The sequence below is a fragment of the Notolepis coatsorum genome, assembly GCF_963971535.1.
Source record: "Notolepis coatsorum genome assembly, chromosome: 12".
NCBI classification, from domain to species: Eukaryota; Metazoa; Chordata; class Actinopteri; order Aulopiformes; family Paralepididae; genus Notolepis; species Notolepis coatsorum.
The window spans coordinates 33,500,323-33,518,517 of NC_140176.1; the positions used below are offsets into that span (position 1 = coordinate 33,500,323).

At 41.4% G+C, this 18,195-nt stretch overlaps 1 protein-coding gene across 1 annotated transcript in view; it reads left to right on the forward strand.

The window, feature by feature from the left end:
- Nucleotides 1-1,588: 1,588 nt before the first annotated feature.
- Nucleotides 1,589-18,195, forward strand: part of fbxo15 (F-box protein 15) — a gene marked incomplete at both ends in the record, with an annotated part of 109,469 nt that continues 92,862 nt past the window's right edge. Inside the window, one exon of the mRNA XM_084325797.1 lies at nucleotides 1,589-1,740. Coding sequence (XP_084181923.1) covers nucleotides 1,589-1,740 — 152 coding nt within the window. The remainder of the gene's footprint in view (nucleotides 1,741-18,195) is intronic.

Genomic DNA, 18,195 nt, shown 5'->3' on the forward strand with positions numbered 1-18,195 from the left:
ATACACCATGACCGACTTTGAAATTGACTCATAGATGATTCTGCACACGTCCACATTTTGACTAAAATTACTTCTTAAGTTTTGAGACAGGATATCTCAAAGTAAGGAGGATGCTAGGCCTATATTAAACATATAGAATTATTAAAAAAAAAAAAAAACATTGGTACTTTAGATTAGATGAGATTCAAATGTATTGTCATTATACAGCACAGGTACAGCTAAAAGAAGTTTGGCATCCAACCAGAGTGCGAATGTAACAGTACAGTGCAATAGTAATATACAATGTACATGTGGGTATATATATAAATTAGTACTACTGAGTAATAGTGCTAATCAGATGTATGTACATGTACAGTACATAGTTTATTCGTAGTATTACTATGTACAGTGATACAGGTATAAAGACACTATAGTAGTAAGTCATACTGGCCAGCATCGTACCTACGAGTATATACTGTATGTACAGATATAGATATAGTTTCTACAGATGTTTAAAAAAGGATTATACAGGTATGTACAGACATATGTGGATATATATATATATAGCATTATTGTACATGCTATCATACAGAGTTATATGGGTTATATGCAGGTATATAAGTAGGTATATAGAATGATTATTCATATGCAGGTATACGGATATACATTATATGCTGTAAATATAAATATATAAATGTATATATATGGAATATATAGCACTATTGTACATGTTATCAAACATAATTATATGGGTAGACTGACAGGACTACCCCCCCCCCCCAAGGAAACCCAGGTCAACCCACCTCTGTAACACACACTAAACCTCCCCCCTCAAGGAAACCCAGGTCATGGCAGCTTTGTAACACACTGGCAGCACTACACCCCCCCCCCCCCCCCCTCCCTCAAGGAAACCCAGGTCACGGCACCGCTGTGACACACATGGATTTTAACCCAGGGGCTTTCGCATTGGGAAGCCAAAATATCTAGCGGTCATCCAAAGGGGCGAGCCCACCCTATAGCCTTGGCAGATATTAGGCTTGCTATTCAGACAAGGCTGCACAACACCAAAATGCTTTGATGAAATGGCTTTTCCTTGAGCCGAGAGATAAGACTGCCAGAAAATTGGTTTTATGCAAATTGCTTAATTTTAGGACTTATATTAAGGACACTTAATACAAATACGAGCGGAGCCTTAGCTTAAGTGTGATCTGCAACATGGCACAGATGTTCCAATATTAAGTATTCAATAGTCTTCTGAGGGAATAAAAAGCCCCGGGGCAAACATGGGAAATATGCAGATGCAGAAACCGCCAACCTCAACATGTATAGCGTTGTATGAGTATCCACACACGCCTGTCAGTATCCACACGCCTGTCAGTATCCACACGCCTGTCAGTATCCACACGCCTGTCAGTATCCACACGCCTGTCAGTATCCACACACCTCTCTCAGTATCCACACGCCTGTCAGTATCCACACGCCTGTCAGCATCCACACGCCTGTCAGTATCCACACACCTCTCTCAGTATCCACACGCCTGTCAGTATCCACACGCCTGTCAGTATCCACACACCTCTCTCAGTATCCACACACGCCTGTCAGTATCCACATGCCTCTCAGTATCCACACGCCTGTCAGTATCCACACGCCTGTCAGTATCCACACGCCTGTCAGTATCCACACGCCTGTCAGTATCCACACGCCTGTCAGTATCCACACGCCTGTCAGTATCCACACACGCCTGTCAGTATCCACACGCCTGTCAGTATCCACACACGCCTGTCAGTATCCACACGCCTGTCAGTATCCACACACCTCTATCCATATTATATACCTTGTTATGAGTATCCACATATATACCTTGTTACGAGTATCCACATATAATAATAATAATAATAATAATAATAATAATAATAATAATAATAATAATAATAATAATAATAATAATAATAATAATAATATAATAATAATAATAATAATAATAATAATAATAATAATAATAATAATAATAATAATAATAATAATAATAATAATAATAATAATAATAATAATAATAATAATAATAATAATAGATCAAATTTATATAGCGCCTTTCATAGAAACCAAGGTCGCTTCACAATCAGGACAAAAAATAGGGCTAGGGAAATAGGGGGAAAAAAGGGGATGAGGGAAGGTAAGGGATAATGGACCTAATCTAAATCTAAACTAACTGATGGGGAAAAGCCTTGGTGAAGAGGTGTGTTTTTAGAGCAGATTTGAAGGTGTCCAGGGTTGGGGCGTTGCACATTTCAGGGGGGAGAGAGTTCCAGAGGGTAGGGGACGCCACGCTGAAGGCTCTGTCCCCAAAAGTCCGTAACCTGGTACGAGGGATGGAGAGGAGACCTAGATCAGAGGATCGTAGGTTCCGGGATGGAGTGTGCTGGTGGAGGAGATCAGACAGGTATCGGGGGGCGAGGGCATGGAGGGACTTGTAGGTGAGGAGCAGGAGCTTGAAGGTGATGCGGAACTTGACTGGGAGCCAGTGGAGGTGGATGAGGATATATACCTTGTTATGAGTATCCACATATATACCTTGTTATGAGTATCCACTATATACCTTGTTATGAGTATCCACATATATACCTTGTTATGAGTATCCACATATATACCTTGTTATGAGTATCCACATATATACCTTGTTACGAGTATCCACTATATACCTGGTTACGAGTATCCACATATATACCTTGTTACAAGTATCCACATATATCTCTTTTTAGTATCCAGTCCACATGACTCTCAGCACAATGAGTAACAACGATTTTAGACTTAAAGGGCACTTCACCCAAAAAAAACAATGCTGATTTATTTTGCACATAATCTCACACACATCTAAAACTCATTTGAAATCACTGGTATCAAATCTGAATATGACACCAGTAATCAGGGACATTGAGTCCTTGTGTTGTGTCAATTATAGTTCAATGAAGTGATAAGGTAGCAGTCCCTATAAGACTAATTAGGAATAGCTAATTAACACAACACAAGGATCCAACATCCCCGATGACATCACCGGTGGCCATATTCAAACTCATCTAGTACTCTCACTGTCAAACTAAATGAATGTCTGCAAAACCGATTAGAGTTGGTGGATGTGTGTAAGATTATGTGCAAAATAAATCAGCCTTGTTATTTGGTGAAGTGCCCCTTTAAATCATAGTAACCCCATCGCCCCCCCCCCCCCCACCCCCTTCCCAACTCCATTTGACAAACATCGCACTGTCAGTGCTGACTGACAAGCCATGCGGAAGAGTGACATCAGGTGTCCGTGAGCCACGGCTGACCCCAGGCCAGCGGAAGGACACAGCTAGGAAAAAACAACAAATGTCAAGTATAGAGGCACAGGGAGGAGGGTGAAGGATGTGGCCTTACATGGTGTCTCTGTACCGGAGGCTGCTCGCCGGCCGTAGAGGGGCCCTTACTGCCGTCAGACGCGGCGACACCGGCAAGGCTGACAACGGCATTATGGTGATTTTCCCTGACAGTGAGCAGAGCCTACTGGCTCCGAGGAACAGAGAGCGATCTCGACCTTTGACTGCGTGGCGGGTCTCAGAGCAACCCATCTGCTGTGATGAAAAGGGACTCAGACCGACTGCCTCGCGTTTGACCGTACGATCCGCGAGAGAGACTGGGGAGGCTCTCTGTTAACACTTTGAGTGCCAGCGACGAGATTTCTCGTTAGTTCATGCCAACCGTTGAGTGCCAGCAACGAGAGATCTCGTCTTTTTCTCGTTTTTTTTTATTATCAATTTCCATTAATTTTTCATCAATCTAGCCTCACGTTACCAGTGGGGATCTGTCTGTGTTGTAATACAGTACTTTTATCTTACCACTAGATGGCACTATCAGTCAATACCACCTCTGCTTGTAAACAGATATTTAGTACTTCCTGTTCATGCTGTGTGTTGTGTCTCAGTATAGTGTATGGTGCAACAAGCGAATAAAGCTCTGGAAATATACAACAGTCTGAACTCGAACGGGGAAAATACCGCTCCCTATCGTCTCCGGATGGTACTGCACCCCTTTGGATTGGATTGAATGAAACGCATGGAGAAAAAAAGGTCCTGCTTCCACATTTTACTTGTCAGAGTAACCGGAGACGATCCAAGTAATCGCCCACCACCAGAACAGCGGAGAATGTGTTTCCAGTACCCAGCGTTGGATCAATAAACGCGATCGATATTTGGAATGGTGATCAGGAATTGGAATAATCTTTTTGGAGAACATCTGATCTGAGGTAAGGAACCTATTTTACCAGTCTTGGGATAATCAGAGCTATTTTCACCTATATATCAGCGTGTGCCATATGTGTGTGTGTATGTGTGTGTCTGTGTGTGTGTGTGCGATCAGGAAATAAGATAATCAATTTTTCAGCCCGCTTCTATAGCGTGCATAAGTACACATATACTATCGATAATTTAGCGTTTATTTGAAAACGATTCATAAATAGGCCGAAAAATTACAACGTGTTTTGTGTATTCCAGTGTATTCCAGTAAAGGGCGTTTATCACAGAATCTTTATTTTCTCCTGGAACTTTAAAAAAACTAGCATTTTTCAAAATGGTATAAAACGGAAATTATCCGATTAAAAAACAATCCATTTCGACAATGTTGACTGCAAACAAGTCATTGATAAGCGACGGCCATATTAGACACATAGCCATAATTTAAGATATAGTTTATGCGTTCGCAAATATGAGAGTGTAGTAAATTCCTACAGAATCCTACAATAATTTAAGGTTATTGTAGTACAGTACAATGAGATTGCTTATCTGGAAGGAGGAGAAAGGGATCATATTGATAGAATTGTTGATCTCTTCATCTGACTTAAAGCAGATGAAGAATTAAACGTGTAGCCAGACAAACCATGAACTATAGTCCAATTCAACATTTATTTGAGCCAGAGGCCAAGGTGAATAAGAACAAAAGATTATCAGAAAACATTAACAGGGCTGTCTGTGGCGGGCGGCTACGTGGCGTAGTGGGCAAGGCGCTCGCCACGAAATCTGGAGACGCTGGGCTCGCCTGTTCGAGCCCAGCGCTCCACATTTGCTTTCAGTTTAGCTGGTCGTCCGTACTAATACACATTGGCCGTATTAGGGGGTGGGAAACTGATGGGTGGGGATCGGGCGTTGTGGACAGCGACTCCTACAGGTCGGTTGGTGCGCCTGCGCAGTGGAATCAGGAAGTGTCGGGGGCAGCGTGAGCCTCCCACGCGTTACTCCTCGCCACTGAGAGATCGAGCTGCGCAGGTGAAAAGATGCGACTGCTGTTACCTCAAGTACCGGAGGGGACTTGTGCTATGTATGACTTAGTCCACATTGCAGCCGGCTTGTGGGAGGCAAGAAACAGTGTTCGTGACAGGGGAGGGTTGAATTGGATGATAAGAAATTGGGATGGGAGAAAATATAGAAAAAATGGGAGAAAAAGTGGATAAAAAAAAAAACAGGGCTGTCTGTGTACAGAAATCACAATCAGGTTTGCATTCTCAAACCCCAATATGTACAGAAACAGTCACTTGGTAACATAATTTGAACATACATTTGACCATACTGTACACATTATACATGAGTAAATCTGGTTTCAGATATTAAGGATTAACTTAAACAACAAATGGTGTTTCCCATGTATTTACTCACATAAAATGCAAACAGCACAGCAGCAGTCTCTCGATGGTGGGGAGGGGTGGAGCCGCAGATCGGGGTTGGGTGATCTGGGCTCCAGACTAACATTTTGTGTCCCCTTATATCTTGTAATTTCTAGCCAATAATAGCACATTTTACTAATATGGTCCTCCAATCCGGCGTCTTCTGTGGGCGGTCTCCCCTTCTCCCTGGTTTCCTCTGGGGGGGGGGCTGGTTGCCCCCCCCCCCTCCTCGATTCCCTGTGTGGGTCTTGTCCCACGGGTGGGGGCTGGTGTGATGACATCTGGTGGGGTGGTGTGAATAGCCCCCTCCTTTGGGCCATATTACCATACAGTACTACAGTCTTACTCTTTTAATACTAAACAGTTGATTAATAGATAACTTTGTTTGTGTTTTAGTGTCCATGACTACTCATTTCTTCAGCATGTCTAAACTGGCCTGCCCTGGCGGGCAGCGCAGCTGTCTTTAATCAGCATTTACATACAGTCAGTTTGAAAAGGTGTAGTATTTTGCTGAGTACAGCAGGGTTTTGCTAGTGGCCCCCGTAGGTGTGGTGGTAATCTGGTCACAGTAGGTGTGACCTTTGTCTGTTCAACTGTCTCTAGTATCGTTCCTCATTTAGCCCTGCAGCCCATTCTGCTAAACAGTATACAAGGCATAATGTTATGGTTTCCTAATTATTCACACCTATTAATTATGAAATTCAACGTCAATACTACCACAAGAGCTCTGTCATTGAAGTGGGTGGTGGCACGCAACAGGGTTCCGGGGCACCGGACCGGACCCGTGGCACTCAAAGTGTTAAAGACCCAATCAGTGATCCATATAAAAACAAATGGGTAGGAATAAGAATACGAATGGAATGTTTTATTAATAATTTATAATAATAATAATAATACCTGTATTTGTATAGCACCTTTCATACAAGAATTACAGCTCAAAGTGCTTCACAGCAGTAAAAGAAATACTAAAATGAGCACTAAATTGGCAGATCAATGCATAAAGTGCAGACATAAAACGAGTATAAGAAAGATAATAGCAAAATAGACATGGTCATGGTAAGGCATACCATAGAGTATTAAATCACATCTTTTTTCCTATTAGGATCTAACATATTAACCGTCTGTAGTGTGATAGTGAAAGGTTAACCTTCTGTGTGGTAGTGAAAGGGTCAATAGGCCTCTTTGTTTTCATTCTGTAGATAAAGATTCTGTAAGTGGTATTTTTCTTTTGTTAAAATAAGTGGTCTACATGTTAAAATAAGTGGTCTACATGTTAAAATAAGTGGTCTACATGTTAAAATAGTAGCTCTACATTCTGACAGCCATCACTGTTATTGAGTCTCATGGTCAGTAACATGGGTCTCTCAGGCCATGTCCAGACGAAACAGAGTTCGGTCGTATCAGTCAAAGTATTTGATCGTATGCACCTTTCATCCACACGGAACTGCGTTCTGGCAGCCTGAAGACGCTACTTTCTGAGACCGGCTCCCAGTGTGCGCAATTCTGAAGACGCTCCCCTTGCGTGGCCGTCTTTACAAGCGATACAAGTCTTTTCCTGAACCGATGACACAATAGCCCACCTCTCCCTTAAGCCGCATGTGCTAACTCAGCCAACATCACAACCACGTCGAAAACAGATTGACATCTCCCTTACAGTGTTACAGAACCTATTGAGCTTGATCAGGCTTTTACAGCTAAATGTACTTTTTCTGAAAACCCAAGTAGTAGCCAAGCACACCTACTGTTCCATAGCATACACATTCAGTTGATCATGACAAATCCTCTCTTACCTTGATGATTAAAAAGCCTCCATCATTTAGTAAATAGTATTCCCATGGCTGCTGTTGAGCTGTAGCCAGCGATCTAGCGTTGATGCTATGCTAACATTAGCTAAATAGCTAACCAACTAAATACAATAGACAGTGGTATCCTGAGGTAACGTTAAATGCAGACAACTTTTCCTACAATTACAGTGGTATCCTGAGGTAATGTTAAATACAGACAACGTTTGCTAGTCAAAAGGACTGGACACACACAGGTACAAGTTAAACATCAAGCAATTAATTTAATACAACACAGGTAGTTTGAGCTGCCCCCGACCGCACCACGGGGCTATTATACGGCTTTGAGCTCTCTCTCTCTCTCCTGCCGATAAAAATCCGCAGCTCTTCCTCCTCCTTTGCGCCGCGGTGTCGTCTCTCTCCTATCCGTTGGAAACTAGTGTCAGCTCAAAAGCACAGAACCGGATGGCACAATCTGTCAGAATTAAGCGAGTCTCTGTGGAGAGGGAGATTGCCATTCATTTTATCTCTTTCCTTCAAAGGAAATGTAACTCCTCCTTTGAGTGTTGTAGTCGAGTCACTAAATCTCGAGTCCGAGTCGAGTCTTGAGTCCCCAGTCTGAAAGAAGAAGTCCCCATCTCAAAGAAGAGCCCGAGTCAAGTCCCCATTACCCTAGTCCGAGTCCGAGTCCAAGTCATCAAGGTTGAGTCCACTCCACTCTGGCAGTTAAAGAGCTGACATACAAATAAAAAAAGGTCTACATTAAACATAAATGACAAATTTCAAATGGAGTTTTTTTTACTTTGTGACACAATAGCCAAACAAATGCACTCGCCATCAATATCTTAAGCTTAATGCTTAATGATTAGGGCCTATTACAAATCTTTTTTTTTTCTTTTTTTTTAAACTTTTTTCTCCCATTTTCTATTTTTCTCCCATCCCAATTTCGTATTGTCCAATTCTACCCTCCCCTGTCTCGAACGCTGTTAGGCCATGCCTCCCACTGGCTGGCTGCAATGTGGACGAAGCATTGCATCACGTGTCCCCTCCGGTACACGAGGAGGCAGCTGTCGCATCTTTTCACCTGTACAGCGCGATCTCTCAGCGGCGAGGGTCTGCGTGAGAGGGACACGCCGCCCCCGTTGCTTCCTGATTCTGCTGCGCAGGCGCACCAACCGACCTGTAGGAGTCGCTGTCCACAACGTCCGATCCCCACCCACCAGCTTCCCATCCCTAACACTGCCAATTGTGTTAGTATGAAGTGAACGACCAGCAAAGCTGGTAGCAATGCCGAGAGCTGGGCTCGAACCCAGCATCTCCTGCATTAGTGGCGAGCGCCTTGCCCACTGCGCCACTTAGCCGCCCCTATTACAATTTTTTTTAAATTAAATTGCAACTGTATTTATCAATTAAACAAGTCCGAGTCTGAGTCCGAGTCTGCACCTTCCGAGTCCGAATGCAGGCAATGCTCGAGTCTAAGTCCGAGTCATCAGTGCTCAAGTCCAAGTTTAGTCACAAGTCCTGAAAATCAGTCCAGGACTCGAGTACTACAACACTGCCTCCTTTACATTCGTCCTAAATGAATCGATTAGGATACTGAAGCCTCTCTGACATCTTTGCCTTGTTGTGATGACTGAGCCTCCCTTTTCCCCCTTTCCCTTTCTTTATTTTTTTATATTATTTTTTTCAGTTATTATTTTGGTTATTATCGTTATTTATCTGTCACGTCTGTATTTATGTTTATCTATTCTTATTTATGTGTATTATCTAATTGACATTATCACTGCTTTGCCTGCTTTGCCTGTACCGATGTCATCAGCATAACCTCTCCTTTGGTGTGGTGGGGTTAGGGGGATAGACATTTCTAATCGAAAAATCTAAGATTTCTCTCATTTGCACTTTGATGTATTTTGCCTGCATACTGCTTCTAATAAAGAAAGTTATAAAACAATTTAAATAATACTGTAGCCTACAACAGAAACCCTCAACCGGAAAGTAAAGCATTATCTCACAACACAAACCACAACACAGTAGCCACTGAGACCTCACAGCAACACGTCTCAAGACATCTAAAATAACACTCTGAGACCTCACAGTAACACTACCAAATGTTGGCCAATCAAAGTCGACTATACAAATCCTCAGTCGGACACACACACACACACACACACACACACACACACACACACACACACACACACACACACACACACACACACACACACACACACACACACACACACACACACACACACACACACACACACACACACACACACACACACAGCTGCTGTGACCCATTGTCACCTCCATATATTTATATTTGTAAACTACTTGATCCTACACTGTGAACGGAACTTGCAATAATGTTAATGTTACTCACTCGTGCCTTGTATATCTTCTACCATTTATTTTTAAGATCTCATGGGAGGGGGAGGAAGAAATGTCTAGTCTGTCTTGTCTTTTGTTATGTCCTGAATTTAACTCTGGATTTATTGGGGGGCAGCTATTTAGCTATTTCTTCACTATTTGGTCATTTATTAGATAGCCCCCCTTGAAACCTTGAAACCTTGAAATTTTGAAATTTTGAAATTTAAAATTTAAAAAGGTTGAACTCTATTTTCTTTTCTTTTTGTCTTTATAATTTATTAATTGTTATTCTGTATTATTATTGTTTTTGTTATTTTCCTGTGAAGTTCTGTGTATTGTGATTGTGGTTAATGTGTTGTCTTGTTTCATGTGATTAATAATAAAAAAAAAAATGATAAAAAAAAAAAATATCTCCTTATTTTTAGCATTTAGCATTCGCCTGTATTAATTTGTTCATTCTATAAGATAAGATAAGATATTCCTTTATTGATCCCCTTGGGGAAATTCAGGCATCATAGCAGCATGGGGGAGGCGGGAGTGGAGGGGAGGTACAGGTAGTAGGAGACATACAGGTACAGGTCACAGAATTATAGTACAGTGAAGAAGTACAAATAAAAATAGAATAAAAAGGCAGTGTAAACAATATACAATATAATTAACTCTGGACATGCGCATATGGGCAACAAGGTGCGAGATGAGGGTATGTATGCCCTCTCAGTGATATTTGCCCTACAATAAATATTGTTACAATATATAATATAATAATCTAAATCTAATCTAATATATAATCTAAAAAAAACGAAACGCTAAAATGCTAAATATATGCTCTGATCAAGTATACAGTGAGCAGGGGTGTAAAAAGTACCCAGAAATTATACTTAAGTGAAAGTATGGGTACCATCTCAAAATCTGACTCAAGTAAAAGTCAAAGTATCTGGCTAAAAACACACTTGAGTAAAAGTAAAAAAGTCCTACTTTTAAATGTACTTAAGTACTAAAAAGTAAAAGTATTTTTTTAAAGGGATAGACCAGGGGTCTCAAACTCATTCCATCGTGGGCCAAGCTTTCATTTTAACTATACATTGCACCAGGTGAGTTAGTTGAAGAGGTGAGCCAATTAGTGAAATCATCAGCTGGTGTTTAGGCAAGGCTGGAATTAAACCAAGCATACACTCTGCCCACAATGGAATGTGTTCTGCGATAGACAATGCTGAAATGAAAGAACAGAGGACACTTTTTTTGCATTAACATTATTTAATGCACTTCTCCATTGAAGGTAAACTAACATGGACGGCATTCACATCACAGCATGAATAATATCACAATATTAAAAACAGAATGGTGTATCCTGAATAATATCACAATATTAACCACAGCATACTGGATTATCCTGAATAATATCACAATATTAAAGGCAGAATACTGGAGTACCCTGAATAATATCACAATATTAAAGGCAGAATACTGGAGTACCCTGAATAATATCACAATATTAAAGACAGAATACTGGAGTACCCTGAATAATATCACAATATTAAAGACAGAATACTGGAGTACCCTGAATAATATCACAATATTAACCACAGCATAATGCGGATCTGACTGTCTATTCTTCTGATAGCTGTGTTTAATCAAAGATCCCCGCTTTCTAGTGTTGCACAAGGACCAATCAGCATGGGAATGGGTGGGTTCATTTTCCATTGATGGGGATTTGATTGGTTGTTTACCTGCGGTCGCAGGATTAATAACGTTAACGTTAGTTCGGCCAGATAAACAATTAAAATATACTAATTAAAATGGTTGGACCTGTGAGATTTGTACTTTGTACTTTGTAGGTCTGCATTTTAAATGTAAGGAGTAAAAAGTATGTATTTTTTCTCTGAAATGTAATGGAGTAAAAGTACAAAGTATACAAACCTAATAATACTTGAGTAAAGTACAAATCCCCCAAAACAGTACTTAAGTATTGTAACGAAGTACAATTACTCAAGTACTTTACACCCCTGACAGTGAGTATTCACATAAGGTGCGGTATGCATAAGGTAAGTATATTGTCCTTTTAGGTGGGAGTCAGCTACTAGGTTCCTAGTAGTTGGATGTCTGGCAGCAGTCCCTGCCGCCTCTATACTTCCCACAAGCAAGTTGTCCTTCCGCGTTGCTCTGATTGGCCACGCACGTTTCTGGTCATGTGACATGTGCTCCCAATCGTGTGACGGCAAGTTCTTTGGACGGTTAAGCTTAGGCGCTCTTTCGAAGTTGGTTAAGGTTAGAGTTTGTCTTAGAGCATGGCGATAGAACGCCAGCCCTGATTCCAAACTCTAACCTTAACCAACTGCGAAAGAGTCGCCTAAGCTTAACCAGTGATAAACTAGGCGTTAGGTCGTTTGCAGGCTGTTCGACGCGGAAATGGGCTAAGACACTGCTCGTCATGCGATTGGGCGCACATGTCACATGACCAGAAACGTCAGTGGCCAATCAGATTAGCAAAACGCACGAACCGTAGGTCAGTGGCCAATCAGAGCAACGCGGAAGGACAACTTGCTTGTGGGAAGTATAGAAGCGTCCCTGCCCACTGTTGTGGAGCCTGATGGCCGCTGGTATGAAGGACTGGCTGAGGCGGTTAGTTGAGTGTCGGGGGGGCGTTTTAGTCTGTGACTGAACGTGCTTCTCATTTTGACTAGCTCGACGTAGAGGGGGTGTGAGGGATTCTCCAGGATAGCAGCCAGCTTCCTTCTCATCCCCCTCTCTGTCATCACCTCTAGTCTGACCAGCTAGACTCCCACCACGGAGCTAGCCTTCCTCACCAGCTTGTTCAGTTTGTTGGTGTCCCTCTAGTTGATGTAGCCCCCCCAGCATGCCACAGCATAGAAGAGGACGCTGGCCACTACAGACTGGTAGAATGACTGCAGCAGTCTATTGCACACATTAAAGGACCTGAGTCTCCTCAGGAAGAACAGCCTGCTCTGTCCCTTCCTGTAGAGGGCCTCTGTGTTGTCTGACCAGTCCAGTTTATTGTTCAGGTGTACCCCAAGGAACTTATATGACTCCACCACCTCCACCTCATCCCCTCAGATGGTGATGGGAATCGGGGGGGCCTCTTCTTGCCCCTCCAGAAGTCCACCACCATCTATTGTGTGATCTGTGCGATGTTGTGTAGAGCAGACTAGCAAAATACGTTTTTCATTATACGGCAAATTGTCTGTTTAACTGTGCACATGACAATAAAGAATCTTGAATCTTGTGTTTCTGTGTGTCAATAAGCCTCGACACACATACACACACACACATTCTGTGTAGGGCTAAGCAGCCAAAGTGTGTGTGTGTGTGTGTGTGTGTATCGTTATGTCTCAAATGAGGTCAGAGGTCACACCCCACGGGAGGTGTCTCTGGGATCATCCCTGAAAGAAACCTGAAGAAAAAGAGATTAAACATTGTCATTGTGTTGTGTTCCTCCCGTACCCTAAATCGATGAGCCGGCGACCTCTATCTTAGCGTACGTGAGGAGCAAAACAACAATCTGACAGAGCTCCTCTCTGGCCAGTGTCTCTGAGGACCAATATATTGATAACCCCCGGGATAGTTTAGGAGATAGATAGGTTTACAGAACACAGCACTGTGCCATGTTTTTTTTACACTCAACATAGATACCCGCGGTTCTCTGAGTTTATGAAGCAGTTGCACAGATTTCAGTGTTTTAAAACAAGCGATTCAAAATAAGATTGAAATCCTGCTAACCGATATAGTCACTAAGGCTACATTCAGACTGCAGGCGAAAGTGGCCCAAATCTGATTTAATTAAGTGACCCAGATCTGTTGTTTTTCACGACAGTGTGAACGGCACAAATCACATGGAATCTGATCTTTTCTATTCTGATTTGGGCCACTTTCATAATGTGGTCCTAAATCAGGTGCAGGTCTGATTTTTTTGCAATGCGACCTCAGTCTGAACAGTCATTTTGCGTCACGATTGACGTTTGTCAAAAACGTTCACGTCCAACTTCTTTAATGTTCATTTGTGCATGCGGGTCAGTACAGGAGTGTGACCGGTTCACACTGGAATCGGATATTGGCCACATTCAAAAGATAATGTGAACAGCCAAGCCAGATCTGAGCAATGAATCAGAATTGAGCACTAAGGCCTGCAGTGTGAACATAGCCAATGTTAATACAGTACATGAAGCATCTTCATGACCTCAGAGAACAGTGTGTTTCTATGTTGCATAGTAAAAGTATTGTGTCTAATCCCAGTGGTGGAAAGTAACTAAGTATTTTTACTCAAGTACTGTACTATAGTACAATTTCAAGCTACTTGTACTTAACATGAGTATTTTCATTTTAGGGTACTTCATACTTTTACTCCACTACATTTCAAAGGAAATATTGTACTTTTCACTCCACTACATTTATCTGAACCCATAAGTTACTAGTTACTTTGAAGAGAAAAATGTGCATAGAAAACATGGCAAAATGTTTGAAGCCTGACAACTTCAAGAGGACATAATCAGAGCAGCATACGTAACTGGACCACATACCACTTAAACATAACCTTTAATCAGAGCAGCATAACTGGACCACATGCCACTTTAACATAATATTTAATCAGAGCAGCATAACTGGACAACATACCACTTTAACATAACCCCGTAGAGGTCAATGGATCGAGGCTTGAATGCTCCCAAACACTGGAATACACAAACGTCATGTAGAATGTGTACTTTTACTTTTGATACTTAACTTACTAGAAAGGTAGAATTTTAATGGAGGACTTTTACTTACACCAGAGTATTCATTTTGTCATGGTCCCAGCCAGGGATCATGCCCGAACAATATGAACAGTGGTTTTCTGCCGCCCTCTGGTGGCCAAACGCAGCAACTCCAGATACTGGACTCTCTATGGCAGGGCTATTCAACTGGCGGCCCCGCGGGCCGGATTCTGACCGGCCCGCCAAAGATTACATGATAATAATAAAAAAAAATAAAAAATTATTTTTAATCTTTTTTTTTTTTTTTTTTTTTTTTTTTTACTTTTTTCTTTTCATGTCAACGTTAACACGCACAATTGAGCCAAAAGTCACTCAATTAATGACAGATTTCATTGATAAATTGAGGGAAAACTTTGCAAGTCGATTTGATGAATTTGACATGTCCAGAGAATTGATGCATTTTGTGAGCAACCCATTTGCCAATGTAGCTGCTATTTCCACAAAAGGACAAGAGTTCCTTGCATCACTTCACATTGATGAAGGTCTCCTGCAACTTGAAATAATTGACATGCAAGCATCATCTGCTCTGAAGCAGGCACTTGAGAATGAATCCACCACAACATTTTGGATAAAGTGTATTCATGTCAAGACATTCCCCAAAATAAAAACGCTGGCAATATCTGTGCTAACAACGTACACCTGTGAATCCAGTTTATCTCACATGAATGCCATTAAAACAAGCAACCATGCCTCCTTGACAAATGAGCATTTGCATCACTGTTTGCGGGTAGCCCTCACTTCCTATGAACCCTCTTTCTCTGCCATTGCCCAGTCAAAGAAGTGCAATCGCTCTCATTAGATGTGTGTATGTAGACTAGGCCTGTCTGCCCCCCACCCCCTGATGTTTGAGAGTTAAGAGTCGACAATAAGTGCTAATAAGATGCTGTGATTTGCTGTTGTTGCACAGACATGAAGCACTTTTTCATAAGCTCAGCTGCACTATAAATGTGTTTTTTTGTTCAAGTGTTGATGTTAGAATGTTCAGATGCACATCATGCACTTGTTTATTTTTTATTTAATTTTTATATTGAAACGTTGAAGAGAGATGTTGCAGTACTGCTTTCATCACAGGCATGCGCCAGCGCCGCCAGTAGCCTAGAAGCGTAAACAAAGCATGTCTGATTCTATCCATGGCGATCACCTGAAGGCTACATTGGCAGTACTTTTAACACTTTCACTGCCACACGACAGAAGGTTAACCCTTTACTATCACACAACCGGCTGTCGTGTGGCAGTGAAAGGGTTAAATACACAAGAATCTGTCCCGCGGCGTGACTGGACCCAATGTCTGTGAGTGACTCTGCTTTGGTCCAATCACATTCCCCATCCACAGTCTGCGAATCAGAGGCAGAGTAGGGCGGGTCTTCACAGCACGTCATGTGAAATATGCGCCAATCGTGTGACAGCGGGGCTCCGTCGTTACAGCCTCGTCTGCACGGAGAATTCCACCCCAAAACGCTCGTCTAAACGCAAAATTAAAAGTGAAACCGCAAGACGACTTTTGCGGTTTCTGTTCAGACTTCCATCCCAAAACGCTCGTCTAAACGTAGCCTGAGTCATCTGAAAATGTGCTGATTTGTGATGTCAGAGAGACACCGCTGCATGATAATCAGCTGAGTTTCCACACAGTTCCCACTGTGGTTGGAGCCCAGGCTCAAAACGGCTTAAGATCTTGAGGTAGAAAAATGCTGTTTTTGAGTACTTGATTAGAAATACAAAACAATGAATTAAAAAAAAATATATATTACAGAGGTGTTCCATAAACCCACAGGAATTGTGTAAAAGTGCCCAAATAGTGAAAGAAATAGTAAAATAGTTCCCCTTTAAATAAAAGTTGTGAAAATGTGGTTGCGTGTTGTGTCAAGTGTACATATATTCATAGCACGGGGACGCGCCGTGGCAGTCCGGCCCCTGGCCCCTTGGGTTTCTGACAATGTGGCCCCCTGAACAATTTAGTTGAATAGCCCTGCTCTATGGCATGTTAGTCTAGGTTTGCTGGATTCCTTTAATGCTTTGTTGTTGTCTCTGTTCATGTTGTGTGGTGCGTTTTAGCTTGTGTTTTTAAAAGGTTTATCTTTACATGTTTCCTTAAAAGGTTTATCTTTACATATGTTCCTGAAAGGTTTATCCTTTTCATGTTTCCTTTAAGGTATCCTTTTCATGTTCCTTTAAAGGTTAATCTCTTTTACACATGTATTCTCTAAGTGTTAATACTTTACTTGTGTCCCTTTAAGGCTCATTCCTTACACATGTATTCTCTAAGTGTTAATACTTTACTTGTGTCCCTTTAAGGCTCATTCCTTACACATGTATTCTCTAAGTGTTAATACTTTACTTGTGTCCCTTTAAGGCTCATTCCTTACACATGTATTCTCTAAGTGTTAATACTTTACTTGTGTCCCTTTAAGGCTCATTCCTTACACATGTTTTTATTAGTGTTAACATCTTTACATATGTTCCTTTAAAGGGTTGTTCCTTTTAGATATTCCTTTACACATGCTTTTATCAATGATGTGAGTTATGTTTTACTTTGCCTTGTGTTCACCAGCCTGACCTGATACCAGCTGGCACTTGTTAGTAATCACGGGCAGTATATAGAGCTGCCCGTTCCTCACATTCATTGTCGCGCCATTGCCTTGTATTGTTATCACAGTTGTGTTCGGTCACATACTCACCGTTTGTCACTTGTATTTCCCAGTGAGTCCACATTATTTCCAGCTCTGCTGAAGTATTGTTTGTTTTCGGGTTTTGCAGTTCGCTTTTGTTTGTAACAGTGTATCCTTGTTTGCAACTGCTCAGTAAAAGCCTGTTCACTTTATCCCGTCGTCTCAGCTTCTTCTCTCTCTGCTCGTGTTTCCTGCATTTGGGGTCTACTCTTCTATACCACACCGAAACCTTGAATGAATGAATGAATGAATGAATGAATGAATGAATGAATGAATGAATTTTTATTCACACACACACACGATACATTTTACATGCGAGTATCCTCATGTGATAACATGTCGCAAATTGTGTGCATGTGCCAGGTCTCCCAAGAAGCTATTTAAAGCTTTTGGAGGGAGCCTGAACACAGATACAAACAGAATATGAACAACAAAACAATAACAAAATAAACAAAACAAACAAACAAAAACAAAACAAAAAACTACAACGTGGGTAGGTTTATACACCTACCTACTAACTGACATATAACAGAGATACATAATACAGACAATTTTATTCCTAAGTTATAATTTTAATTAGAGATATGATTTGAGCAGTTCCTCTTTCAATGATTTTTTAAAGGTTTTAAAGGTATTAGTCATTTTTAGATTTTCATCAAGCTTGTTCCAGATCTGTGGACCCCTGCATGCTATGCTTAGGCTAGCACAATTTAGCCTTCTCCTCTTGCCAGATATAAGATGTTCAAGTTCTCAAGTTCTTTAATAGTTGTCATACAGAAGTACAGAATACTTTCATACAAAATGCTTCTTACTGTTACGCTCCAGAGACTGTGCTAGACAAGATAGTATCAAATAACATAATATAGCATGTAATTTAGAAGAAGAAAAATGAGGTCACAGTGTTCGGTATAGACATATGTACAATGGATGCTTGTTTCTTGTGTTGTGGA